This window comes from Plectropomus leopardus, chromosome 13 (genome assembly GCF_008729295.1).
Source record: "Plectropomus leopardus isolate mb chromosome 13, YSFRI_Pleo_2.0, whole genome shotgun sequence".
NCBI lineage: Eukaryota > Metazoa > Chordata > Actinopteri > Perciformes > Serranidae > Plectropomus > Plectropomus leopardus.
Genome location: NC_056475.1, coordinates 18,813,602 through 18,834,589, shown reverse-complemented (window position 1 = coordinate 18,834,589; position 20,988 = coordinate 18,813,602). Strand labels below are relative to the sequence as shown.

Genomic DNA, 20,988 nt, shown 5'->3' with positions numbered 1-20,988 from the left:
ACAACAGTAGGGTGAAAACTCTGGACAGGACAATTCCTCCACACTTCTTAAATTAGTCTTAATTCCCAGATATGATTCATGCAACATTTTCAGTACCTTCGGTGTTGGCTCTTCCTCCTGCTCCTCCTCCTCTTCTTCATCTTCTTCCTCAGAGTCGTCTTTAGCAGCCACTGCCTTCGATCGCCCACCACGCCTGGATTCCACAGAGGGGAAACAAACTGAATCAGCACGCAACGGGGAGGCGTCAATAATTGTAAAAATATCACCTACCAAAGCACCGAGCAGTAGCTTGGCCCAACATGTCTCAGAATTTTTGTACATTGAAAGTATTTCAAAATATCACCTACAAGGTGCCAAATGTCTCTTTCACAGATAAATCAGTAAATCAGACACACTGCACTGGCCAGCAAGAAACAGTAAGACTTATAAAATACTCACTTATGATCTAGATTTTGCTGCACTTCATAATGAATCTAATTATTCAGAAATATAAAAAACTGTGAAGATTACTCTTGTTTTAAAATAGATTTTTCACATGTTTCACATGTATGATATGCCCCAAAATTATAACTTTAAATCTGCTGTGTTTGCCAAATAACTTGAACAGCCCATGGCGATTTTAGGAACTGCGGTTTCAGGTTGGGCCACAGATCTTGTGTCTGTGGGATGAGCAGGTGCTGTATTGCATGTTGCAGTTCTGGTTTAGGAGGGGGTCTTAAACATTAAGACCCCGGCAAGATTTTACACTGACGATTCTTTCATGAGAAAACAAACAAACAAACAAAAAAAAAAGAGCTCCTCCAATGCAATCACTTATTACCAGACAGTGGCAGGTCAACAAAAATTCAAAATTAAAATTCAGGATAAACAAACAGTATTCCAAACCCTTCACTGAGATGTCGAAAATGTGGAGTTCATGCAACATCCAAGAGGATCACAAAGCGCTCATGAATCTTACGCTGGTTTCTTGGCAGGAGGCTGAGCTGATTTGGGTGGACGTCCTCTCCTCTTCTGCGGTGTGGACTCTGCAGACTCGGTGCTGCCGAACAAGGACAAAATGCAAACGACACCAGAGTTTGAGACAAAAATGAGTCTCCCCGACAGAAATCTCAGAACCAACAGCAGATGATATTACGGAAGCTGATCCAGAGTCTCTGCACACAGTTACTGTTTCTCACCCCTGTGGTCGCCGCGGTGTCCTGGCTTGCCTTCCTCCCTTGCTTTTCAACTCCATGTTGTCACTGCTTCTGTCATCCTCTTCATCCTCCTCCTCAGCTTCCTCCTCTACCCTCTCCTCTTCCTCCTCCTCCTCCTCGTCCTCAGGTGGAGGAGCTGCCTTCTTTCGCCCCCTCTTCCCCTTGGCAGGAGTATCCTGACTGGAAGTAGCAGACTTTGGCGGCCGGCCCCTGCGTCCTTTCTTCGGCGGACTGTTCTGTTCATCCTCTGGCCGATTGTCCTCGTCCCACTGGTCCTCCGACTCGGCCGCTGCAGTCGTGTTGGCTGCCGCCTTCTTGCGTCCACGCTTTGGTTTGCTGTCCTGGTCGTCGCTTGAGGTCACACCACGTTTGCGACCACGGGGCTTTTCAATATCCTGTAAAAGACAGAAAAACGAGTTGACAGAGGCTGACTGGTGTCTGACACATCCTTAAAATGTGATTCTGTCTGAATAAGGATGTTTTTTAATCCAGGATTTCTTATAACCTGTCTGGTTTCCACAATAAATCTGCTTGCTGGGAAGATAAACTGTTTGAAAACCCACATCTGCCTAAATGAAAGTGAAAAACAAGTAGCAAAATACTTGTAAATACTAGTACAGACCAGAGAAATATTTGTAATGTATTTAATATTGATACTTTTTCCTTGTAGATACATTTACTTCTAACTTTTCAGAGAAGAGAGAGAATTGCAAAACCACGCTGACTCAGAACGAAACAAAGACAAAGTGATGCGGGCAGTACGTCTGGAGGTTGTTATTAATGATTGTTTACGCAACTCATACTTGCTAATCCTATCTTGACGTAATCCAGCGGCTGTTTGCACAGTAGAATCAAAACAGTCACAAGGGTTTATGACTGGCAACACTTCACCGGATCACAGCAGCATTACTACCTGTGACATTTCAGATCAGGTTTTTTTTGTTTATTTGTGCAGTTATACTATAAAACAGATGAATAAAATGTTTTTTATAATACTCAAGTTACTCCAAATTTGCCATTAAGATCACATTGACTACAAAAAGCTGTTTTATTTCGCCCTTTTATCTGACCATCACAGTTCTTATCAAAACTAAATTACCATCATAATAAGGAAAATAGCTTGAGTTCCTAGAAATAAAGTAGTGCAAATATGATAAAAATAGCAATACAAACATCCGGCTCAACTGAGAGAGGAACATTATCAGGAGGATTATTGCTGGGAAACCGTCAACATTAAATATCCCAATAGCTGGATCAAATAACTCAGAGTTACATTTCCAGGATGGTTACTGGAGCTTTTACTTTATATGTACTAGAGCTGCAACAATTAATCGATTAGCTGTCAACTATTAAATTAATAGCCAACTTAAACATGAACATTTTCTGGTTCCTCTGTGACAGTGAACAGAATATCTACTAGTTTTGAACAAAACAAGAAATTTAAGGATGTCAACTTGGCCTTTAGAAAACACTGATTTACACTTTTTACTATGTTATGACTTTTTATAGAGCAAACAACTAATCAATGAATTGAGGCAATAACTGACAATGAAAATAATTGATAGTTGCATCTCTCATATGTACACAGAAGATAATTATTGATGGGTAGATGTCATGATTTTATTGGTTGAAACTGGGTGGTCCCAGCTTACATAAGCACGAGTCATATTTTGTCTATATGAAAATATTGATGTAAGGATATAAAGAAATGTATTTTTTCTGGCATTTATTTCCAAATAGGTGCACAATATGATCCTGGATGTGATCTAAAGGGGTTGAAAATGCATTTCTCATTTCATTTCGACTTTAAACCATGAAAAGACAACACTGCTGCTCTCTTATAATAACCAGTCTCACATCGCAAAAGACGTCATATATGCATATTAAGAGGTTTTGATACCTTGTCAGTGCTGTCTGCTCTCTTTAGGCTGATGTCTTCATTTTCACTGTGATCCATTTCTGTGCTGTCATGCCTGAAACACAGCAAATGTTAATTATTAAGATTGTATGTACAAACAAAGAAATGTAACTCAAAGTGGAACAGTGACAGGATACAAAAGCCATCCCTCTGTGTTCCTGTGTCGTCTATGAACATCAGTGAACAAACGTTTGTTTATTTTCCATTTGGTGAATGATCATAGGGATGCACAATGTTGGATTTTTTATTGTGCAAACTCTTATCATGGTGGCCCACCAGCAGATGGAGACATAAAATGCAATGCTTTTCAGTATATGTCATAATCATTGTGCAAAATAAAAAAAATACTTCTTCGGGTCAGTGTTTTGTATTTATTCACTTTGTGAACAAAAAAAAAAAGTTTCTGATATTGGCAGAAATCAACATGTTGGCTGATTCTGATATTTGATTTTAAAGCCAATATCTTCCAATACCAATTTTGTGCCAATATTATTGTCCATCCCTCAATGATTGTATTACTTTTTATGTAAGTTCACAGATCTTATGCGACGACACGTGAGCAGGGAAAAGGCTTGGAGACATCAGGGTTTGATCTTTGTCCACTCTGTCTTCTTTAGAGGATTATGTATGAGCATTTCATGTCCTGTACCTGGTCTTGGTGCGTTGTGGGGAGCCTGGGTTAGACGATGAGTCATCATTGCTGGCAGTCTCCATACGAGAGGCTTTACTCTGGAGCTGTTTGCCCGCCGACGCCAACGGCTTGTTTACTGCGCCCAGAACGTTAGCCGACTTAGGCTTGAGAAAGGAAGGGTGACAAGAGTTTGAGTTGGATTAGATATGTGTTGAGACAAACAGTAAATAAAATCTAGAAATTAGGATGCAAAAGCCGACACTGACATTTCAGGGTGTTGATTAAGCTTACCTTTCCCGGTGTGAAGAATGACTTCATCTCTGGTGGGAGATAATTTTTTGTGTTGCTGAAATTCTGAGAGAGAGAGAGAGAAATCTTACATCACAGAGCTTGTTTGTGCAGAGAGAACAATTACCAAAACACAAACCTTGAAACACATGTGAGGATTTTGAGAATAAAGGTTTGCTCCTGCCAAAAAATCTCATGAGTCAAAATGTGTGCCAGCTGTGTTAAAAATTCCAGAGTTTAAACAAAAAAAACGGAGGTGCAGGCACCGAAAACTAGGTTATTACCACCAACCACAACCAGTACAACACAAGTCGACTGTGTTTATCTTTTAATTAACACTTCTGTTTCTGCACTTTTTGAGGAGGTGCGTATGCATAAGTACCTCAGACACGGAAACGGACGTGTGCATCTTTATAAATCATTTTAAAAGTCCAAAGAGAAAGAAAGTGTTATCACATTTCATCAGTGGCTTGGCTATTGCTATGAATACACATAAAATGATTTAACCTGCTAAATCATTACATCTCTAATAAAGAGTAAATGAACTGTTTCACAACAATCGTGTTGGCGGATATGTGGAAACAGAGGGGCAAACCACACACGCATTTGGGAATGTCAAAAGTTACACCAATTCTGGGAAGATGTGAACGTTTGAATTAAATAAACTCTGGGATATGCAGTATGTAAGGAATGAGAAGTACCTTGGAAAAAATAAATGATTGTGTCATAGATTATGATATATATTTGACCAAGATATTATTGATCACAAGCAAAAAGGAAATAACAAGGAACTGGTAAAAGACTGAATCCCCCCTTTTAGACTAACTGATAAACATCAAGAGACAGGATATACAACATTTCATTCACAATTTCATTCATTTCACAAGGATATACAATTCTTGCAATTGCTAATTTGAAAATGCTTTTTGCGTGCAGATACTAACCTTGTCGGGTTTGGTGAAGAAACATGAGGGCAGCACAGGGTCTTTTGGGGACTCCAGGCTGTAGGTGGTGCTCTTTGACATGATAATGTGCATGGCTACATCACACACTGTGTAGAGTTTCTTTACAGAGAGACAGAAAAGTCTTTCAGCACGAGGGCTAATAAAGCAGTGAATGAATATGTACGTATTATCCATATGATATAGTCAGTATTCTGGCGTAATGTGTACCTCGTTGGTTTTGGGATCACTGGAGGCCTGGGCATCTTTTGTCTGCTTGATGTTTTCCACCATTTTCCTGATGAAGGCGTGGCTGTTGTTTTCGTTTTTGGCCATGATGATCTCCAGAACAAACCACAGAGCCCTAATAAGGAGGGGAAGTTTGACATCAGCATACAGGATCTTAATTCTGTGGTGTTTTCCTTTTAAGTTCTTGGACATAGACTGATTCTTTGGATACTGCAGATGAAATTTATTATTTTTTTTATTTTAAGTAATGGTGCATTAAAAAAGCAATAGCACTGAGAAGTTGATATTACTCAGTCCTAGTGCTTCTATAGACAACATAACAGCATGTCCTAAAAAATATGTAATAAAAAATATGTAATATTCCACACAAGTTTAATTTATAAACTGTATATTTCTCTCTTTTTTAAAGTTTTCTTTCTTTATCAGTGTTATGAGCAACCTACAGCTTTCCCATACACAACTTACTCTTTGATTTCTTTAAGCTGCTCGATGTCCTGCACTTTGACATAGTCCGGGTCATGTGCCAGCAGGTGGATGGTGTACGGCACCACATACTCCGGCAACAGAGAGAACAGCTTGTCTGTTGGCACACACAGTAATCTTACACCAAAACAATCTCATCATAACTGAGGTAATGATGCCATGTGCTCTTATTTATTTCTTTTTAATTTTGAAAATATTGAGTATAAAGTAAAGAACTGGGTTTAAAGATTTGCAAAAGCAGAAATGTGGACTTTCATGTAGAGGAGCTTGACTCATTTTGACAATAAGACAATACAAAATTGATAAATTAAATATCAGTAAATGTTTGTAGGCAAATTCAATTTTAAAACTGTGTAATGACTTTTAGGGCATAATATTTATAAAACTTATTTTAAGACTGTTTTTAAGTAGCTGTAGATACCAGACTTTTAGGATTAAAAAACTATAAATAAAAGCAAGTGGCAGATTTTAGTTGAAGATTATTGTTCAGTTTCTTTACCACTGATGGCGGCGTGCTGTTTGAGGTACTCTCTGCGTATGTTGACGTTTTTCACCAGGCACTGGCGAGCGTGAGCCCTCCTCTCCTTAACAGGGTCCTTGGCACACAGAGCGAACACTGCCATGTATTCCAGAGGCAGACGGAGGCGGCACAGGCCCCGGTGGAGCTTCTGGGAAAAACACTGTCGCACCTGGTAGCATTCATCCTAGAGCACAAAGAGAACGACACACAGGAATCAGTGTGGAGGTGAAGTAGGGCAGAGTGTTGTAGAGAGAAAAAAAGCCTGATGGTGGCACATCATTTCAAAACAATACCAAATCAAAGCCATGAAAACGAGTAATAAGATGCATGAGCTTTGCATGAACACTGACGATTTGAGCTTATTCTTACATTGATGACGAGAGCACACAGCTGATACTGCTCCAACGTGATAATTTCGTGATAGCAGGGCTCCTGAGCCAGCTTCAGCAGGGCGCACGCCGCTGCCAGCCGCAGCCTCGACATGTCTGGTTTCCTGGGGGAAGAGGGGAAGGAGCAGAAGAGACAAGAGTAAACAAAGATTTCTTGATTTATCTGCAAATGTGTTTATGATTAAAGCCTAAAATCCCCCTTGGGTCCACAATACCCATTAAAACATAGCACTTCACTGAAAATCACATGGTCATGATAGCAAGGCAAAGCTTTGTCTGCAAGAGGCTGACACGCATGCATGCACTGCGCACACACGCACGCACACCCACACAGGACCTTTGTCTAGTAAAAGGAGAGCATGCTTTGTTGTTTACCCCATCCGGCCCTGCTCGGTTAAGTCTCCATCACTGTGGAGAATCGCAGTCAGCATCCTCAGGGTGGAGTTTCCTGATTTGCTCTGGTTGTTCTTCACTCCTAGTAACCACCGCACCATCAGCTTTATGCCCTGGATCTGAATAGAGGAAGGTCAACAAAAGTGCATCACTTGAGTTAAAATAATCAGAATCAGAAGTAAATATGGTGAGAATTGATTTTTTTTTTTTACCGTTGAAAGTATTTTCTGATATATAGTAAAAAAATAGAAATTTTCAAAATTACCTCTGTAAAAAACTCTGACTTTAATGTTTTAACAAAATGAATTTTTGAGCCTAACTTTATCCAATGTTCAGATTTTTGTTCTAGAAACATGTACAAATCAGTGAATAATTATATTGGATAGTGCGTATTTAAAAATGATATATCATAAACATGTAAGACTAAAAAATATGTGTTAATGTAAGTAACCAACTTGCAAAGTTTCACTGTGATATCTATTGGTTTAAAGTTTTACCCTATTCACCTTGGGTGTCTCCCCTTTGGATTAAAAAAAGCAAAAAAGTAAGATTTTGTTGATATAATAATGGACATAACAATTCTGTTTCGGTCTTCTTCAGATTGAAAAAATAATAATTAAAATACACAGCAGCATACTGAAATGATGGACAAAGGCTTTAGAAGATGCAATAGGGTTAAATGCTGACCTTCGCCAGAGTCTCCGGGGACACTTCATCATCAGGAACCCAAAGTTTGGTTGTCTTCTTGCCTGGGACCTACAGATGACACAAATAATACTGTAAGACTTATTCCACACGTCACAAACAGACTGCAAAAATACTGATCCTTTAACTGTGATGAACAGTTTTTGGGACCTTGGCAGTGTGATTTATCAGGATTTGTTTAACAAAAAACAACAATAAATATTAAAGATGGGCACTTATAGAATTAAGTTCTTAAAAACAAAGACTTGGCTCTCAACGTGAGTCTAGCACATGTGATGAATTGCTAAAAATCAGATGTGTGTACCCTGTCGTTCATAAGCAGATCCTTCACAATGAAGTTGGCGACTAGAGATTTGAGCGGTGCAGCAAACTGTTCTGGGGCCAGCTGAGCCAAGTGACCCAGGGTGGTCAGAGGAGTGATGAGCTGCTCCAGGTTAGCGGGGTCCAGACCTTTGTGCAGCGGCTGGAGAAACACAAACACATCACATTTCACTGACTGTTTGATCCTTGGTTAGACATGTAGGTCTATTGATGAACAAAAACACGGACCATCACATTATATCTGGCAAACTGCTCAGGTCTGAGAGGAAGAGTCTCCTATATCATTCCTGCTTTAGTGCAACAGCTGCACCCAGATTTGTCATTGTGTCACTATTAAATTTCCATGATGTAGCTTCTTTTGACATTTTAAATACTTCAGGCACATTTACCGAATGTCTGTTTCTCTGCATGAAATGAAAAAGTCCGATACAGCTGAAAGAGCACTACAAAATGTAAAGGTTTTGCAAAGTGTGTCAGACTAGATGAATCAAAAATCATTTGTATTAATTTACAACTTTTTTTTTTCCTTTCATGTATAACATATAAAAACAAACAGATGGGAATGACTGACCTCGAAAATCTGGGCGAAGTGTGTGTCTCTGTTGCTGAACATGGCGTTGATGCAGTGGATGGCATACTTGGCCTGGCGAGGAGGGCCTCTTTTGGCTTTGGCCTGCAGTACCGGCAGTAAAACACTTGGGGGAGCAGGAAAAGGAGCACAATTACAAACCATAGAAACTACAGTCATCAGTGTGAAAGATTTCAGTATGCTCAAAGCGAGTGATTCAGCCTAAAAACATGGATAAATTGTGATTTCAGAGACGGCATTTGTCCTGCTGTACGCTTGAAAATGAATGGAAGTTCGTACGATTTGATGTGAGGAAAACTTTCTTCCATCTTGCTGCCCGTGTTCTTAAAGATCTGCAGCGCAGCCTCCGCAACCTTCTCGTCATCCATCTTCAGACAACCCAACAGAGACTCAAACGTCTCTGCAGAGTGGAACGACACCGGGTGTGTGAACGACAGCACCTGTGTAGGGTGAGAAAAAAAGTGTCAAACTGCTGGATGACATCTAAAAAGTACTTTTTAATAACAACTCAAATCCCCTTAAAAAACACGGAATATATTCTAAGCAAATCTAGAATCACTTCAACACTAACTCACTGGAAAAACGCAAGTTTTTATGTCATTGTTATAAATGTGTTGTGTTTGTATGTATGTGTGTGTGTGTGTATGGACTGATGCAGCCAGCTGGCTTTTTGGTTTCTGGCTTGTTTTTTTTTTACCTTCAGCAGTTCCAGTCCTGCTCTGATGGCCTCTTCAGTGGGGACGCCCTCCTCTTCATCATCAGCTGTTCCATCTATAGATTTGTTAACCTGTTTTATCAAAGCACTGACAGATGATGGTGGAGATGACAGAAAGAGATAGAAAAAAGGTCAAATACTGCACAACTAAAATAAATATTTGGAGTCTCTGTATTAATATGACAACTTAAAGTTTTTGTTGTGAGCCCCTTATGCGCGTGCACACATATACACAGACACACACATATACACAGACACACACATATACACAGACACACACACTCAGTACCTGATGGACTCTGTGTCGATGTGTACAGGAGCAATTCTCTCAAGCAGGAACTTAACCATTTCCAGGAATGGATTGCTGGGCTGTTTGGGGCTGCCGAGCTTTTTGGTGATGTCTCGCTACAAAGGTGACAAACAAATAATTTCAAAAATGAATTCAAATTATGACACTGTCATGATGAAAAACTGACTATCCCTCTGTCTCACACCTGTCATTTTTAGACTGTAAGATTCTGCGGGCCTAAGTAGCAATGCCGTACTTGAGCACTCACTACAAATACATAGCCCAGTGGTGCTCAACTTATGGCCTGCATGCCAAATCTGGCCCTCCACAGGGGGCCAGGTGGCCTGCCATCCATTTTCTAAAATGAAAATATATTGATTCACACAAATATTTTGGTACTACAAATAAGGTGCCAGACTGCATAGAAGAGGCATCAAAATAGTGCTTATTTATATAAAAAATAGTGCTGAAACCGGACATCCCAACAGAGTACAGACTAAGTCTTGAATGTTCCTAAAATCCAATTAACACCCCTTCACACACCTGACCTGTGTGGACCTGCTGCAGCTGGATTTGCCTTGTTCATTCTTTCCATCTTATATATATTATTAATGTTTGCTTATTAACTGACCTGTCACTTGGCAAAATGTTTTACCTTAAAGTCAACATTTATGGATCCCTTTCAGCTTGATGATGCAAAGGCTGCGGTAGCAGAAAGTGAAACAAAGCAGCAAAGAGACAGAGATGCAAATCTTGTTTGCCTCCTAACAGCACTATAATCAATTCATTACCTCAATCATCATCTTTTATGCGTCTTCTAAATCAGTTTGATGCACTAGTAAACCGTATAAAAGTCACTTAGTTAGGGCTTTAATATGACTGATCTTATATCAGTAAAAAACTTTTTTCCTTGCAGTACAAGGAGAACAAAAAGGTTAATAAAAAAAACTTTTCAATGAAAAACCTGACTGACAGCTTCTTCAGATATTTCCAGTGTTCATTCATGCCAACAGTGTGGATGAACAACTAAATATCAGGTAAAACTCTTTACATGCAGCATGTGGGCTAAAGGGAAATAAATGAGAGTTTGAAATTGATGTCCTGCCATTGAAAATTGGTGCACTGTTGTATGATATAAAACAGACAGCACAGTTCATCAAATAACGTGCTGTCATGTCTGAATGTAAGAAGGTTTACCTAAAAAGTAACATATGACCGCCTGACAAAATGACATCACTTTAGCAGATTGATAAGCAAGCAATACTACTTTTCCCCACAGTGACAACTGGACACTCCTGGTCATCCTCTTTATGAAACTGCAGCCACCTTTTCAAGTCTACATGATCCCAGTATTTAATTCAAAAGATAGATTATATATATTTCAGGCAAGAGATTGCTGAATACTAATTAACAATTTTTAAAAAGTACATTACATACTGCAAACAGTATATTTTTCAGGCTGTCATCAAAACAAAAACAGAGCCAGTGGAGGGATGACAGCACTTCTATTACAAGGCACTGCACTGGGACAGAAATGCCAATACTCACCACACAGACTTCAGCTTGCTTGCAGGAGCATGAGGGGCTGACCAAGGTTTCCAACTGATCTCTGATCCGCTCGTCATCATCAAGGACCTGAGCCAGCTTCTTCACAAAGTCCTGAGCCTTGCCCGGGTCTGGCAGGTTCCCTATAGACACACAGAATTAAAAAGATGAAGTCAACAAGGAATAAATTTAAAACAAGGGTGCTTAGGACATCCTGTTTCAGCAATGTCATCTGAAGCTTACCTACTTATGCTATGCTAAGTGGAAAGATCCGTGTGGCGGTATAAATTTGTAACTCAAATGACTAGATGTATTTGAAAGAAACTCATTTAACGTGTGTGAGATCTCTTACTTGTGATGACCATGACTTTGGCGAATACGGCTTTGCTCGATGCTTCAGACTGCAACAAAGTAAACCAACCAACGGTAAAAAAAATGTTTAGTAACATCAGACAAGGACATGTTAACCATAAGCTTTTCTGTATGTGCTTCAGTCAGAGTTACCTTGGGTTTTTTGATCAGGTCCAGCAGGTCTTTGACATGGTGTCTCAGCAGATTCTGGCACTTCCACATTTCATTCAAAGCTCTAAGAGGCGAAGGAGAAGAGGAGTCAAAGGATATAGATGTAAACAAATGATGCGGAGGAATGGTAGTGCTACAGAAGGAAAAAAAAGTCCTCCTGAACATTTCTTCACCGTAGAGGCTGACGCTATCTAGACTAAATTTCATCAGTATGTTCCCTCAGATCATCCCGATCTCCTCCAAACATTTAAATTTTCTTACAAACAAACAGGACTGAAAATAGCAAGTCATGTTTTGCTGCTTTATCAATCTTATATGTGTGAGAAAGACTTACTTGACAGCATTTGTGTCCAGGGTGGCATACAGGTAGTAAAGACACTTCATCCTCTCAGCGGTTTCCAGATTGTGAGGAACCATGTACTGAGCAAACACCCGCTCCACCAGCAACCTGTGCACACACAGGAGAAATTTAGATTAAGATGAAGAATATCCTCTGAAATCAACACAGTCTGTTTTTCCTATTTAAGGGTTTGAGCTGAGAGCCCTGACAGTATTTAACCCACCATTAGATTTGTTTAATAGGATTATCTACACCAGGGTATGAAATTAAGGCGGCTCGAGACAAAGTGCTGCTAATAGTTGGATATGCCCTGAAAAAAGAATAAGATTTTTAAATATTTTTATTACTACAATTTTATCAAATATTTATGCGCGAAGAGATTACAGTCTCTCTAACCAAACATAAGAGACTAATTAAAGAGACTGATCTGATTACTCAGTGGTCCTGGCATAATCTCACACTTAAACACATCGCATAATAAAAATGGGATATTTTTAGACACTGTGTCCTTAAATATTGGTTGATCAAATTTCAGAGATTTTAAGGGAGAGTTTGCTGAACACGCACAAGTACTTCAACACTGCCCTGCTTCATGTTCATACAGCTATACACTCAGGAACTGCCTGTTTCAGAGCAGACTTTTCCTGTTGGCAGCTGAGCAGATCCACTGCAGCAGAGTGATTCAAAGGATAACTGAACCTTTAGACACTGTTGTGCAGTGAGATCTGAGGTTTCCTGGAGTTTTCATTCTGGCTTTTAAGAGGTGCCCCTTTGCCTCAACATGGCTCACCTACGTCTACTTCAGCTGGTGACATTTTGTGGAATGACTTTCGACAGCCCCCACTAAGGCACTGTAAGCTCTCCATGTTGTGCATGTGTAGGTGGAGGAACAATAACACCAAATTTTCCAGTTCAAAGTGAAGCGAGTGATGCTGCAATGTGCTGCCTGGCTTCTAAAATGCATATTTCACTTGCTTATGAAAACGTCTGTGAATGCTTCACATTACGCCCTGAGGCTTCTGTAGGTGGTGTCTTTTCCCTCTATGATATTTCTCCCTGTACAATTGTCAAACTGCAGTGACAAATTGTTTGAGTCTAGAGAGAAGCCTTTGCTTTTCAGATACTGAAGGCCTGATTTAAAGCCTTGTTTTTACCATTTGTTTTTGGGATAGGTAAAAAGTGTTAAGACTGCTGTAAAGTATCTCAGTGTGATGTCATCATCTACATCACGCTGGTTATCCATTCAACAAGACACATTAATCAAACAAAATTAAGTGCAGAACTCCAGAGTACACTGCCAATAGCTCAAGGCAAACACGAACGCTGTGGTTGAGCAAATTAAGAGCAATTGATTCAAGGAACGCATATAGAGTGCAATCAGCATCTTTTAGGGAACAAATTTAAATGCTCTGCCTTTTAAACACTTACCCCCAGGTATTAAACACTTCATTGAAATTCAGGAAGGCGTCATGACTTTCCTACATTTTTAAATATGAACAGACAGGAACACATGCACACAAACCTGTCGTCGATGCTGTTCTGGTAGTAGATGTGGAGTAACTTGTCTTTGATCCAGGAAATCTGTTTCGAGGCCTCCCTCCCTCCCTCTCCCTGCAGCGAATACTTCCTGTAGATTGATGCCAGGCCCATCATGGCCTCCTTACGTACACGCCACTGATGAAAGAGGATAGGAAAAGAAAGACAGAAATTCCCAACTGTGACATCTATTTATATGAGAATGTTATGGGAAGCCATAGTGGCTGTTGTCCCCAAAAGAAAACATGTCACACAACCAGGACCGGGAAACATAAAATACATAAACATAGTTGAGGAAATTATTGCAAAAAGAAAATTAGTATCTGATATACAGTTGATTAGCTACACTGTTTGAAAACAAACCAAAAAAAGACAATGAAATCACAGAAACAAAGCTATTACTAGCCAAACATTGCCAGATAGTCAGAGGACAGAGACAAGTGCTCCCTCAGAGGAGACTTCACAGGTGGTTTCACTAACTGTAAATTGTTGGCATCTCAAAAAACTGTCATTATTTCATGTTCTTAATCTACTACGAGAGAATTTTAAGCTCAACAGAAATAGTGACTTAATTTGTATTATAATTGATATCACAGTTTCACAAAAGAAAATCTTGTTTTTCGTCATATCTCCCAGGCCTGAATACAACACACTGACAACTAATATGAGGACAATCTGAAATGTCCAAACGCAAAAGTTGCCCACTTACTCTCTTGTCCAGGGTCCTCTCCTTCACAAAATTGAGCAATGCATCATTCACTAAAGACAAGTCTTTCTTGGCAGCAGTTACTATAGAGACGATGACATCATGGCGGATGGCCTCCTCTGGGTCATGTGATCGGACCCTCAAGAATTCTGGGAAAGAAAACAGGGACAAATGAATTAGATGTGAGAGAAGCTGCCAACTCTAACACAAAGAAAACACCCGCCAATTGCTTCTCATTTCTTAAATTTCACACATGAAACCAAACGGTAGGCTTGTAACTTATTTATAGGAGCTCGTCAACTGTGAGGTGCTAAATAACATTAACCACAACGGGCATGTACCCAAAAATGCATCTGCTTAGAAGGAGGTATGTTCCAGCTGACTTACCTGTGAGGTCTTTGGCCAGGTCTGGGTGGTTCATTAGACAGTGACTGGCGAACTTTACACACTCCAGTCTGATAGGCACATGGATGTCATTAAACCTTTTGGGAAAAGAAATTAATGTTAAAATCAGCGACTCCACCTGGCAAAAGCATAAATAAACCTGCAGGTATTTGCTGCATACAGGAAGCCAAACGTCAGACTTTAATAACTGGATGTCATGAACAAAGATACAAATCTCTCCAAACAAGCTTATTTCAAAATGAATAAAGCAAAAGTAATTGCTAAAACTATCAAGAAATGTGTGTTTGTGACTAAAGTTGAGGGGAATTGAATGTTGAAAGAACATCAATGAAAACTTTGTTGAGCAAGCCAAATGTGATGACGGTGTGAAACCACAACAAACACTACATTTTATAACAATTACCCTATTTTGTATGAAACTAATACCTCTTTTCTCCAAAAATTAGGGCATGTATTGTTTTTTTTCTGTCATGCATTGCATCGGTAAAAGGGCAGAAATTAGCGCAATCAGATGTTGTGTATTTCCATCGCTGCCGTTTAAACCAATCAAAGCTACAGCCGAAAAATACCCATGACTTCTCCAGAGTCATTTCACCTTGGAGTGAATGCTGATCGTAGCCCTTCAGATTAAATACAAAATCCAGATGTTAATGGGTATTGATGGGTTTTTTTTGCAGTAGGAACGGGGCTAAACTGTGAACGACCAACAATAAGACACAATAATTGCATGCTGGAAAAACACATTTTAGCATCTCTAGCCTTTTTTAGAGTTTTCAAGGATCTGTGGAGGCCACAGGTACAGCGCAGAAACCGACCTGCCCAGGTAACACTGCCAGAGTGGTTTATTCTGTGCAGCCAACTCCGAGTCCTTGGCTCCGAACATCTTAGCCAGCAGCTTCACCACCTGCAGCCTCTCATCATTATCGTTACTCTGCAGAGACAGAGCGAAGGAGAGAAACAGAGAGAGAGAAATGATACACAGAATTTGGCTTTGTCGAATGTACAGGCACGCCAAGTCATTTACATTGACTACATTGGCAAATTTACCACGTTCATAACACAAAGGCAGCAGTTTCTTTAGCATCAGTCTTGTAGAAAAAGAGGACACAGCAGAGACAATAAGAAGTAAAGACAAAACAAGACAAGAGGTAGGACATGTGAGGATGAAGTGGGAGAGAAAAAGGGAGAAAACAAGCAAGGACAGATAAAAAAAAAAGTGAGCGTGAGACAATGAATGAGTGAGAGAGAGACAGAGGGAGAGAATGTAGTCTGTGGGGGAGAGATTTTATCGCAGCTATTATTTTTGAGGAGACGGCCGTGATCTACACTCCCTCTGAACAGTTAATGAGCGTTATCCATCAGCAGGAGGCCTTTATGAGACACTGCAGAGGCAACATTATGCTGACTGGCTGACTGCTTTATCTTTCTAATATGAATCAACAAACCTGCAGAGAAAGTGAAAATCTGCAATTCTGTGGGTAATAGGTCAGAGACTACAGTTTTTTTTGTCTGGTGTGGATAAACTCATAATACCAATATTAACCCAAGCTTTGCAGCTGCCTCCATCTCTTTAACCCTTAAAAATATCACAGCACAATTTTATAGTAACAATAACCATAATAATTCACTAAAGTGATGTGACAAATGTAAGATGCTCCATTTAGGCACACATTTAGCAAAACATCAAACAGCTATAAACATTAAAAGTCTGCAGATCCGTAAGGCTGTTTGCTGCTTCAATGTATAACTGAAAGCATGTTGTTTTTTTTTACCTTGAGTTTAAATTCGAGCTGCGGCAGCACTGAGAGCAGCAAGTGGCTGTCTATGTTGTAAAGCTCCAAGATGAGATCAAAAACGTGTTCGGACAGATCGCTGACTGATGTCTTTCCCAGCATAAGCACCTGGTTGAAGAACTGATGAAGAGGAGAGAAGGAGAGAAAAATAATGGTTACTAAAAACACATACAAATGAAAGATCCTACATGTGCCTGCAACTCAGCCTGTGACTTTTCGGACCTAAGCTACCTTCTTAAGGCATTCTTGAGAATCTGCACGTCTATATGGCTGTCATGATTAGCGCTGCAGTTTGACACATTTGCCATTTTTTTTCTTGTTACCAAGAAGTGAAAAATATTCAACTTTGGGTAAAATGCTGCAGCTGCCATTCGCTGTCAGTTTTACCCAGCTGTCCAGTCACAGTGGAAGTGGGGTGGTACAAACACCACAAAGACCAGGTCCGCTCCATTTCAGTGCACCAGTGCACCACTTAACATGTAGGGCCAGGAGCAACTGACAAAACAAACAGCAACGCCAGGGTGCAGAGCAGAAGCCATGGTAGCTTTCTTAGTTGACAAATAATTGCCCTTGTGGACAATAATCTTCATAATATGATTTTATGTAAGCCAGTTCTATGTCTTATTAATCTCCACTGACTTGTTTGCATTTGTGTGGTCGTGTTGATGTAGACCCCGCCTCCGCAACTGAAATGTAGTGGCAGATCCAGTGTATCTGTGTGTGGACCTCTATCTTTTCACATTTTGGTTTATCTTGGATCCAGCATCCACTACAGGATGTGCGTGTCTTATCTTTGAATCTCAGATCCAGTGTATCTGCCCGCTCTGATAACTGTCAAATGGTGTGCAGACTCTGCCCATTCGGTGCACAAGCGTGCTTATGGTGCGGACAAACTAACAAGAATTTAGTTTGTTTTAAAAACTGTGTCATCTTTCTCATTTAAAAACCAACGATGTACCGGATAAATGCACATCAATACAGCTTACTGACAAAACTAAAATTAGGATAAATTCAGTCATTTGCATAAATAACAAAAAATGGCGGTCAGGATGCATACTGCGCTGTTGAACCAACTTCAATCACCACATAGGAAATTTTCCAACAACCCTTTTGTCTCTGCATGAAACAGATGTAGAGAATGAGTGTGTTGTACAGCAATATACGGCTTTCAAGGTATCCTGTGGTATGAAAGCAGACAGTTACATACTCTGAATAGGGGCAGGACTAGACAAGTATTTTGCATCTTCCTACTTCTATTCGGACATGAAATGTAAGTTAATGTTGCTAATTGAAAATCTGTTACATATGCATGTTTATTTTTTTCTTCATATGTATTGTATTTTACATATGAATGTTTTTTTAATGTTCCAAATAAAGTACTTTCAATTCAATTTATATCTAATTCAATTTGCTTATCTACAGTAATAGAAATTAAAAAAAAATCAGGCAGAATGTTTCTTGCTGATGTGTAACTGATAATAATAACACTACTCATTTTACAATATCTGACACTGATACTGATATTTTCTCAGTTATCATACCATTAAAATCTACCATTGCCACCCTTAAAAAGGCACACACTCATGTTTCATTAGCTGAATACACAACAAAGACCACAAGGTGATTTACTGACATTTTAGTCTTTACAAAGAACTTTTTTTTTGTCTCTTGCGTCTCCTCTATGATGAGGTAAAAAAGCTCGCACAGAACAGCATCTCTGCAGCAGTTAGGTATTCACTGTTACTTTTAATTTAACCTAATGTTTATTTTTACAGGGACCGCATACAATTAAAAGTAACTGCATCAGTTAGATGATAGCTAATTTGCATCTGTTGGTCATTGGCAGGTTAACAAAAAAAACAAAACAAAAACAAAAACAGTAAACAGCACATAGCCCACACTACCTAAAACAGGACAATATGTTGCTCTGCTTGAACCTCGGACCTCCAGATGTGGGACCATACCATCCTATTCCAGTAGTCACCGTTAAATCTGAATTTATGACACTGAAGCTGCATGTACACGATTCGGGCCTCAGTACAAATATTTGGATACATCAAATGTTTTATGTTCAACAGCTGATTTTAATGTTGAACGTATCACTTAGCATCATCGTTTACCCAGATACAAACCTCCTGCAGTGCCAAGACATTTCTAGCATGGCTGGCCCTGGTTCAAATACGCTGGCAGTGCTAGTATCGTTCTCTTGCCATTGGGCCACAGTATGCACTGTTTTACCAACAACAGTTACAGCTCTGACAGGTATCATTTCTGAATGTTATGAATATTACAGGATTTACATAATGGCAAGTGTTAAAAGCAGAAATCCATCCAGCCATAGATATCAAAATGTGAAAACAAAACAAAATACACAAGAGTGTATTAAAAGGTTGCTCTTACGTTGGTGATGTAAGGTTCAATAGCCTGGGCAGTCCTCTTCAGCAGAGCTTTGGCCAGGTCATACGCTTGTTTATTTAGATTCTAGACAGACAGAAAAACAAGTGGTGAATAAAACAGCCGCTCAGAGAACATGTTCATACAGACGCTATATAAATTTAAAAATAAGGGTGCAGTCCATCATTTGCTTTTCGCTCAGATGAGTCCCATTAGGATGCTTGTACCCTGCACAGATATCCACAGCTGTTTGTGGACAAACTCTTGCTTTAGCTGCTTTACCTCTTCTCACCTGCAGGGGTCTCACTGAATTACAGGGTATGGAAAATGATGTAGTGACAATATAAACTCTGTTAAGACTGTCAGTTCCAGAGTCATCTCTTCATGTATCAACATTCATCGTGTGACTATGTTTATATATAAATGCATGTTGCTTTTTTTGCATGCCCGTTGAGACCTTATATACGCTTTGCACATACCTTGTGTGCTGGCACCAGGTTGACCAATACAGTGTCCAACAGCTCCTGCGATACAGTGTCTCCCTCACAGATGATGGAGCTCATTAAGTCCACCATATGCATGTGCACCTTCTGGTTGTGGCCATTGCTAGAGAAATAAGGCAAGAGGGGTTAATGACGGTATCATTGCATGACTTAATATAATATTCCAAACTTGTAACTATTGAGGCAGCATTTAAAATTGACTGGTAGGTATATCAAATTGATAATTCAACATTGTTTTTAAAGCATTTTAGTTTACTTTGTTGACAGCAGGCATTTTGTAGGTTTCAGGTTTTTTACTTGCTCTTCTCTTGAAAACAAACTGTCCTCACACAAACAGACTGCGATGCACTGATCAGAGTGTGGGTGTACCTGCCATTATGATCTGCATTACAGCGAGAGGTAACGCTTATTACCAGATTTGTATCTCAGTGACTGTTGTCCTCAACGCTGCCAGGGATTACTAGTCTCATTACCTCCCATTCACTGAAAGTGTCACCTACATACACACAAACATGAGAGCTGCATTCCCCTATACCTTCAAGCTTACTGCAAATACTTCAAGCCCTTTGGATTCTTTCTATATAATAAAATAACATTGTGCTGGCACAACCTTGACACACACAACCACAATTTTGTTCCAATGGCAAAGAGCCAAATTCTGCACTGCAGAATTCAGCCCTCAAGGTTGTGTTCAGCAGAGTGAAATTGAGAGCAGGGTTAGGAGGAAAGAGAGAAGAGGAAGGAGAGGAGGGAGGGAAATCAGAGAGAAACAACCGGACTGCTACTGAGCTGTTTCACGATGTTGCAGTGGAGATGATTTGAGGTGGTAGAGGGAGCTACAAGGGCCCATTTCTGACATTAAGAATTGCCGCAGCCAAAAAAGGAAGGAACATTCAAAAATAAAAGCTGGACACACATAACACTGTGTCCTAACTGAATGCAGCGTGAGCAAGGATCTGCAACTAAATCAGTTTGATTATATTAGTTCCTATTGGACTGCTCTAACTGCCCACAGGGTTCTGATGAGGACATTTATACCAAATTTCTCCATTTATCTGCGTTGTGGTCATCCTTTTGACATCCTTTCCATACAAGAGGATAATGTGTTTATCGTCAGTGATCTATAACTTTAAATTCACTATTTATAAGGAAATACTTCTACCTATAAATGCTGCCAATACAGCTGGTGAGATGAAGTATAACAGCCACCTCACTAATGGTGTAAACTATAAACTGACAAAAAACTGACAACACACATAAACCCCCATGTACTAGGCATGTTGGGAATGTGGGCGTCCCTACAATAAGTTGGTATCTGGCCGGAAGGAGATAACCAGGGAGCTGAATGTTTCTGTAAATATTGCGTGGGATGTTAGTAAGCTAGCTTTTATCACAAAAGGGAGGTGGTGGTACGAAGTGTTGTAGAAGCTAAAACAATTATATCTATAAGTTACCCACAATAGCACTGTTGTGAATATGAATAATGAGGAAGTTCTCATCCACCTTTTCAGTGATTATGTCTCTTGAGTGCACAGCTGATAGGTAATAGGTTTGTTTACATAACGTGAGGGAGTTTCATTTAAATGGATGCAGTGTGGACAGAGAGCGCGCAATGTA

At 39.7% G+C, this 20,988-nt stretch overlaps 1 protein-coding gene across 1 annotated transcript in view; it reads right to left on the bottom strand.

Annotated features, from left to right (window-relative positions):
• pds5b (PDS5 cohesin associated factor B) overlaps positions 1-20,988 on the bottom strand; it is a 33,870-nt gene that overhangs the window by 850 nt on the left and 12,032 nt on the right. The window contains exons 6-34 of the mRNA XM_042499114.1: positions 19,348-19,474; positions 18,875-18,955; positions 16,454-16,594; positions 15,497-15,612; positions 14,664-14,758; positions 14,280-14,425; positions 13,557-13,708; positions 12,029-12,142; positions 11,677-11,758; positions 11,525-11,573; positions 11,176-11,315; positions 9,628-9,743; positions 9,321-9,426; positions 8,903-9,063; positions 8,606-8,729; positions 8,018-8,176; positions 7,696-7,764; positions 6,991-7,127; positions 6,596-6,719; positions 6,206-6,410; positions 5,689-5,803; positions 5,206-5,338; positions 4,978-5,097; positions 4,037-4,099; positions 3,764-3,909; positions 3,097-3,169; positions 1,179-1,591; positions 959-1,039; positions 97-193 (exon numbers count right to left, since the gene is read on the bottom strand). Coding sequence (XP_042355048.1) covers positions 97-193; positions 959-1,039; positions 1,179-1,591; positions 3,097-3,169; positions 3,764-3,909; positions 4,037-4,099; positions 4,978-5,097; positions 5,206-5,338; positions 5,689-5,803; positions 6,206-6,410; positions 6,596-6,719; positions 6,991-7,127; positions 7,696-7,764; positions 8,018-8,176; positions 8,606-8,729; positions 8,903-9,063; positions 9,321-9,426; positions 9,628-9,743; positions 11,176-11,315; positions 11,525-11,573; positions 11,677-11,758; positions 12,029-12,142; positions 13,557-13,708; positions 14,280-14,425; positions 14,664-14,758; positions 15,497-15,612; positions 16,454-16,594; positions 18,875-18,955; positions 19,348-19,474 — 3,685 coding nt within the window. The remainder of the gene's footprint in view (positions 1-96; positions 194-958; positions 1,040-1,178; positions 1,592-3,096; positions 3,170-3,763; positions 3,910-4,036; positions 4,100-4,977; positions 5,098-5,205; positions 5,339-5,688; positions 5,804-6,205; positions 6,411-6,595; positions 6,720-6,990; positions 7,128-7,695; positions 7,765-8,017; positions 8,177-8,605; positions 8,730-8,902; positions 9,064-9,320; positions 9,427-9,627; positions 9,744-11,175; positions 11,316-11,524; positions 11,574-11,676; positions 11,759-12,028; positions 12,143-13,556; positions 13,709-14,279; positions 14,426-14,663; positions 14,759-15,496; positions 15,613-16,453; positions 16,595-18,874; positions 18,956-19,347; positions 19,475-20,988) is intronic.